Source organism: Crocuta crocuta, unplaced genomic scaffold (assembly GCF_008692635.1).
Source record: "Crocuta crocuta isolate KB4526 unplaced genomic scaffold, BGI_CrCroc_1.0 scaffold267, whole genome shotgun sequence".
Lineage (NCBI taxonomy): Eukaryota > Metazoa > Chordata > Mammalia > Carnivora > Hyaenidae > Crocuta > Crocuta crocuta.
In genome coordinates, this window is record NW_027531899.1 from 4,670,776 (window position 1) to 4,677,591 (window position 6,816).

At 57.8% G+C, this 6,816-nt stretch overlaps 2 protein-coding genes across 2 annotated transcripts in view; one reads left to right on the forward strand and one right to left on the reverse strand.

Annotated features, from left to right (window-relative positions):
- Positions 1-2,264, forward strand: part of LGI4 (leucine rich repeat LGI family member 4) — a 9,943-nt gene extending 7,679 nt beyond the window's left edge. The window contains 2 exon segments of the mRNA XM_077773643.1: positions 1-452; positions 1,309-2,264. The exon segment at positions 1-452 is cut by the window's left edge and continues 64 nt beyond it. Of these exon segments, the coding sequence (XP_077629769.1) occupies positions 1-452; positions 1,309-1,623 (767 nt within the window). The 3' untranslated portion in view covers positions 1,624-2,264.
- Positions 2,265-3,215: 951 nt separating this feature from the next.
- The window catches only part of FXYD3 (FXYD domain containing ion transport regulator 3), a 13,584-nt gene continuing 9,983 nt past the window's right edge, over positions 3,216-6,816 (reverse strand). The window contains exons 2-8 of the mRNA XM_077773644.1: positions 6,182-6,226; positions 4,860-4,892; positions 4,739-4,762; positions 3,933-4,007; positions 3,804-3,840; positions 3,455-3,492; positions 3,216-3,327 (exon numbers count right to left, since the gene is read on the reverse strand). Coding sequence (XP_077629770.1) covers positions 3,308-3,327; positions 3,455-3,492; positions 3,804-3,840; positions 3,933-4,007; positions 4,739-4,762; positions 4,860-4,892; positions 6,182-6,226 — 272 coding nt within the window. The 3' untranslated portion in view covers positions 3,216-3,307. The remainder of the gene's footprint in view (positions 3,328-3,454; positions 3,493-3,803; positions 3,841-3,932; positions 4,008-4,738; positions 4,763-4,859; positions 4,893-6,181; positions 6,227-6,816) is intronic.

Sequence of the window (6,816 nt, forward strand, 5' to 3'; positions counted from 1 at the left end):
TGGCCGCCCGCCTGTGGGGGGGCTCGCAGCTGTGGGCCCGGCCCAGCCCCGGCCTGCGCCTGGCCCCCACGCAGGCCCTGGCCCCGCGACGGCTGCTGCGGCCCAATGACGCCGAGCTCCTGTGGCTGGACGGGCAGCCCTGCTTCGTGGTGGCCGACGCCTCCAAGGCGGGCAGCACCACACTGCTGTGCCGGGACGGGCCCGGCTTCTACCCTCGCCAGAGCCTGCACGCCTGGCACCGGGACACGGATGCCGAGGCCCTGGAGCTCGACGGCCGGCCCCATCTGCTGCTGGCCTCCGCCTCACAGCGGCCCGTGCTCTTCCACTGGCTCGGGGGCCGCTTCGAGCGGCGCACGGACATCCCCGAGGCCGAGGACGTCTATGCCACACGCCACTTCCAAGCTGGTGGGGATGTGTTCCTGTGCCTGACCCGCTACATCGGGGACTCCATGGTGAGGCTGGGCCCCGACAGGGGGGCGGGCAGTGGAGGCCACAAACCGGACCTGACCTGCGGCCCCCTCGGGGCTGGGTTTTCGGCACTGACCCCACCTTGCACGCTGGTCCCTCAACTCTGACCTGACCTCCCAGGCTGACCTTTGAACTCCGACCCCACCTAGCATGCTGATCTTCGAACTCTGGCCACCCTGATGCTGACCCCAAGACGGTGACTCCTCAGGCTGGCTGACCATAAACCACTTCCTATCCCCCAACACTGACACTGGCCCCACGATTCTGATTCTACCCCCAAACTCTGGCTCTGTACCTTGGACACACTCTAAGACTTCCACTTGACCACAGCCACCACACTCTGAATCCCCAGGGCTGACGGCGCACCCCCTCTAGCCTTCTCATTCTGGGGGTGAGGTATGGCCAGGCGGAGCGCTCTGAGCCTGGAAGGCACTGATCTGACCCAGGCGTTCACGGGACATACGTGGGGAGCAGATGTGGGTGCAGGGACGGGGGTGGGGAGACCAGGGACTGCTGTCATGGTCCAGGAGGGAGGGGACTGTGGCTGGGCCGGAGCGCGGCCAGAGGAGACGGGAGAAACACAGCATCGCAGGTGAAGCTCTAGGTGGGGTGTGAGGGACTCTAGGTGGGGTGTGAGGGAGAGACAGGGGCCAAGAATGACTCCAAGTCTGTGGCCTGAGCAGCTGGGTGGTGACATGTATGAGGGTAAGAAAGCTGCAGGAGTTTGGAGACCTACAGGCTTGTCCCCAAGCTGTCCCAAGCGCTCTTGAAGCACAGAGCGCTGCCTGCAGGCCGGGCCCTCCTGGACCCCAGGCCCTAACTTGGGGCCACACTTCACAGGTCATGCGCTGGGACGGCTCCATGTTCCGCCTGCTGCAGCAACTGCCCTCGCGGGGTGCCCACGTCTTTCAGCCACTGCTCATCGCCAGGGACCAGCTGGCTATCTTGGGCAGCGACTTCGCCTTCAGTCGGGTCTTCCGTCTTGAGCCTGACAAAGGGCTCCTGGAGCCGCTGCAGGAGCTGGGGCCCCCAGCCCTGGTGGCCCCTCGCGCCTTTGCCCACGTCGCCATGGCGGGCAGACGCTTCCTCTTCGCAGCTTGCTTCAAGGGCCCCACGCAGATCTACCAGCATCACGAGTTAGACCTCAGTGCCTGAAACGCGAGGAGACCTTGGGACCTTGCACATGGCTTGGAGCAGAGGGGGCACAGGGAGTCCCAGGCCCCCGGACACCCACTTGAATGGCCTCCTGGCCCTACCCAGGGTGACGTTATCTGTGAGGTACTGACCACAGGCCGAGTTCAAGATAAGCGCCTTGAACCTCCCGTCTTAAGCAACATCTTGGCTGGCGGCACACGCTCTAAGGATGACTTGGGGGCTCGGGCTGGGGCACTGCAAGGGGCCGGGACACCGAGGTCATGGTGGGAGTACTGTGCAGAACTCCATGAGGTCTGGAAGCGGCCCCCTCAAGCCCACTCCCACCCCTCCTGCTCCCAGGGAAAGTACAGGGAGGAGACAGCTTTCCTCTCCCTCTAAACTCAATCTGGCCAATCGCTTTTAGTGCCCGCCTCCGTGACGTCATCAGTCGCTGGGCCGGTTTCCCCGGCCTGGCTTGCTAACTTCCTCTGCTGCTTGTGCGCATGCCTACTGCCAAGGCAGAAGCCCAGCGTGTTGGCCCTCTGGCGCGTGCGCGGGAAATAGGTGGGAAAGTAGGAGCTGTTGGGGGTTCCCGGGCTCCCCTGTCTCTGGAGAGGACGGAAAGTGTATGAGCTCAATAAACGCGCTGTGCACCCGCCCCACTCATTGTGGGCTCTTTGGGAGAAGGGGTCTCCTGAGTGACATGGGGGCAGAGCGAGGAGGAGTTGTGTCCGGAAACAGTATTTTGGAGGGGAGAGGTCCCAGGGGTGCATTTTGGCTGCCCCTGATGCGTTTTCGAGAGCCCTTTGAGTGTGGGCTCCTGGTTGGGGGCGGGGGGCTCATGAGATGTTTGAGGGAAATAACGGGACAAGTCACTGGCTTATTGTGGGGCCTTTCTTGGGGTCATGTCTCAGGACATCGTAGGAGATAGTTTGGGGTATTTTAAAGGGTTTTAGGCATTATATGGGGTGCCTTTGGGGACATTTTGGAGATCTTATCGGATATTGGGGAGTCTCAAGGGAGTTTAAAGCTCCTCGGAGGTTCTCACACCATGTGGCCACTGTATGTTATTAGTCTCGTGGGGAATTATTTAGAGATCTCACAGGGACAAGTGGGTACTAGAAAGGGTCTTCTATAATTTAGTGGGATTTCAGGTGAGTGAGGGGGGTCATGGGGTCTTACTATTATAATCATAATCTGACTCATGTCATGATAGGAAGATCCCTGTTTTCCTGGGATGGTCTCAGTATCCACTTGAACGTCCCAGTATTCCATCTGGTTAGAGCTCTCTCACTCCCTGGAGTCTCCGCCATTTGGCTACTAGAAAATTTTAAATTGCGCTCATGGCTCCCCTAGCCTTGGGAGGCAGAGGGGGGACCTCATGCCAGTCACTAGGCCTTGGGCTTTTCCCAACAGAGAGATGAGCTGCCGGCTTCTGTACCACCTGCCGGTGAAAACCCACCCCAGCGCAGGGAGTCTTGAGGCTGCTCAGGCAGGAGGCGAGATCAATTTTTAGATTAAAAATTGAACAAGAAGAAAACACCCCCCAGCCCCCCACCCCCAGCCCAGTGAAAAGTGAGATGAGACTCTGGCAAGGCAATCTGAGTAGAGGAGGGAGAATTCCATCCTGGAGCCCAGGCTCCCGTGCAGAGCCAAGACTTGAGGGAAGAGAAGGGATGTCTGTGTCCTTAGAGTTGGTCCATCCTCAACAGTTATGGGCAGAGCCTGGGAGAGATGATGGGTCAGCTTGTGAATGTAAATGGAGTTCTCTCCCCAAGGCACGTGCACACACGCACACACGCACCCACCCCTCACATCCTGTTCCCCTCCCCCCATTCTGGTCCTGTGTTACCTGGAGCGATGAGAGGTGGGGCGTCCCCTGGATGATGACTAGGCAAAGAAGAGTGATGAGATCAGTATCCACCCCCTTGTTCTCACAAGGCCAGAGGATTCTCGGCTTGCCCTGACATAGCTTCCTGGCCATTTTTCCATTGCTGGTTGTACCATTCCAGGGACCCAAGCTTTTCAGGACTTGGGGCCCTCTGAAGATGATCGGCTCTGACGAATAAACCTGGAAAATTCTTAGTGGCGAGAATTCTCCAGGGCAGAACCAGGAGGCCTCTTTCTGTGAGATTTAGCCCTTTACACCAGTGAAAGGTGTCTGTTTGGTATGAGCCAGGCACACAGGAAACCCTTCTTACCTGGGCTTCTGGCTGAACTTGCATTTGCATTTCCCACCTGTTGGGGGAGAGGGGCTGGTTGGGAGAGAGGACCCGGACCCGGACCCGCAGCCTTGCCCTGCCAGCTCAGCCACCAGCGTCCCCACTCACTCATGAGGACGATGATGCCAATGGCGCACAGAACTCCTGAGCAGATGAGCCCGCCGACCCGGAGTCTGTACCAGTCTAGGAGAGACCCGGAGGGCGCCGTCAGTGCCTGCTGTGGCCACCCCTCCCCCCATCCAAACCTCCATCTATCCAACCAGTAGGTATTGGGCACCTATGCCGGGCAGGGAGCCGGGGATACAGAGTGAACAGCCGGCCCCCAGCCCTCCTGTGTTCACATTCTCCTTTACACACAACCGATAAGAGATTCAGTGGAAGGTCACGTGGAGATAAGCTTTCTGAAGACAAATAAGCAGGGCCAGGGGACAAAAAGTCAGAGAGCAAGAGTGATCAGGGGAGACTTCTCTGAGCAGAGACCCGGGGAGGTGAGGCAGGGGCTGTGGCAAAGGGATCAGAAGGAACAAAGGTCTGGAGGTCTGGAGTGTGTGTCTGGAGTGTGTCTTCGAAAATGCACGGAGGCCACCGCACAGCTCACCTCCTTCAGGCAGTTTTTGCAGGACAGCCCCTCCCCCTGCAGTTGATTTGAACCATAACGGCCTCCTGTGAACTGACCTGGCTTCCTCCATGTCTATCCTGCAGGAAGGGAACCCTCCAGGGACCAGACTGGCCTCGTTCGTTCCTGTGTTCCTTTATTCTAAGGTGTTGACTGTTCAGTGCCCCAATCATCGCCCCTTCCTATCCTCACCCCTGCTTCGCCCACATCAGACCCTCACCCAACCTGTGTGCGACCCTTGGCACAAAGTAGTAGGTCGGGGTAGGGAGGCCGCGAACAGAGAGGTGCACACTCTCACCATAGTAGAAAGGGCTGTTTTTATCTGCAAGGAAAGAGAAAAGAACGTGAATCCAGGACAATAGCCAAGGGGCGGGGGAGAACTTGGGGGTGAGCTGGTGGAGGGGTCCAGTCTGACTCACCTTCTGGGTCGTTGGCATCCAGGGCAGGCAGGCCTGCTGAGAGAGGGGGAGGGGATGACGGCGCCAGCCTCAGTAAAGCTGACAGGCAGAGCCACGGAGCCTCAGGGGACAGTCCCCCTCCTCCTGAGGGCACAGGCGTCCGGCCCCAAACTGACCACCTCGGCACGTCTCACCCCGGAGGTATGGGCCTCCCCCTGAGCCCCACGCCTGTGAGCCCTGCCATTTGCCTCCTGAACTAGGTTTTAATCTGGGTGGCTTTGGGCCAGTCTGTGGCCTGGTGTTTCCAGACACCTGGCTAATCCACGCCTCCTGCAGAAATGGAATAACATTCTTTTTTTTTTAATGTTTAATTTTGAGAGAGAGAGAGAGAGAGAGAGACATAACAGGGAAGGGGCAGAGAGAGAGAGAGAGAGATAGGATCAGAAGCCCGCTCTGTGCTGAGAGCAGCGAGCCCGCGCAGGGTTCGAATTCATGAACTGCGAGATCATAACCTGAGCTGAAGTTGACCGCTTAGCCGACTGAGCCTCCCAGCGCCCCACGGAGCAACATTCTTATCAACTTATCAAGACGACAGCTGGCATCAGTCTCCAGTCGTCCTCAGAGCCTCATCCACACCCCACCTGTTCTGGTGTTTGCTCACCACTTCCTTTTAAAGCAACTCACTCATAACTTTAATGCACTTTACTAAAACATGCAGCTTTATATCATTACCCTGGATGGAATGCTAATCTTGCCCGATGTAAGGGATAAAAAAAAAGTACCATAAAAGCTGAGGACTAGGATTACATTCTGGCTAGAAGCGGTGGGCCACCCAAGCTCTGGGCCTGAGCTCTGTTCTTTCTTTGTGAAAAGGAGATTAGTATTTTTTAATGATATTTAAAGTACAAACACAATGTGCTTACTCTGTACTGGGCCCTGTTCTAACTGCTTTTCAAGTACTAACTTGTGTAATGGCTATTAAGTGCATACTATTATTGTCTTCATTTTTACAGCTGGGGATACTGAGGCACAAAGGATTTCCATAACCGCTGCATACACTGAGTGCCCAGGTATCTCTTGTACTAGTGTTAGGGAGGTGTTAGACCAGTACACAGGGCTGAGCCTTCTTGGCCCTCAAGAGGGTGACTTTCTAGCTGTGTGAGCCACTACTATAAGAGCGGCTTTGTGTGTCCCTGGAAATCACCCGTGTGGCACTTCTTATTGTCAAGGAAATGCTGTCCTGGTAGTCAGGGGAGGCGGAAGGCACAAGAGAGAGACATGGAGCTAGGCCACCAGTCCGCAGAGGGGCTTGGGGAAAACGCAGTCCTGGGGATGGTACGCACCTGCCAGGAGAATGAGCAGGCTCAAGGTCATCTCTTGCACGGTGGCTGCAANCGCAGCTCGCCCCAGGGCAGAAAGGCTGGCATTAAAACCCACTCACTGGCTGGGAGGGAAGTGCAGGGAGGGCTGGGTGACAATGCAGACCCGGTGAGGGACCACAGTGATAACTCCCTGGCCACCAACTTGGGGCTTTAAGTGTGTTGCACCGGCGACCAAATGAGGAAGGTGCTGCCTGCTGTTATCCCCATCTGTAAGATGGGGCCTGAGAGCTAAAATGGGTGCGGAGGGTCACCCTGGCAGGGAGTGGGATTTAAAGCAGCCTGGCTCTGCGGAGGCTGCTCGTCACTCAGGACTCTCAGGGCCTCGGGGTGTTTTGGGAAACGGGATGTTGGGAGCCAGGTGGCAAGAAGCCCGGGTTCCCGGGTGTGTCTCCCATAGACAGCTCCGAGCCTGCCTGCCCTGCCTCTGCAGACCTCGGGCTGGGCCAGGGCCGGGACCGCGCTGGCTCCTTGGGGGAAGGCATGGGGGGTGGGGGGAGAACTGGGAGCTGGGGTGGCCATGAGGGCGGAGCAGAGAGGAGTCATCTGGCTGCAGCCCCAGCCCCATCTTCTGCCCCCCCCCCCATTTCTACCCCCGC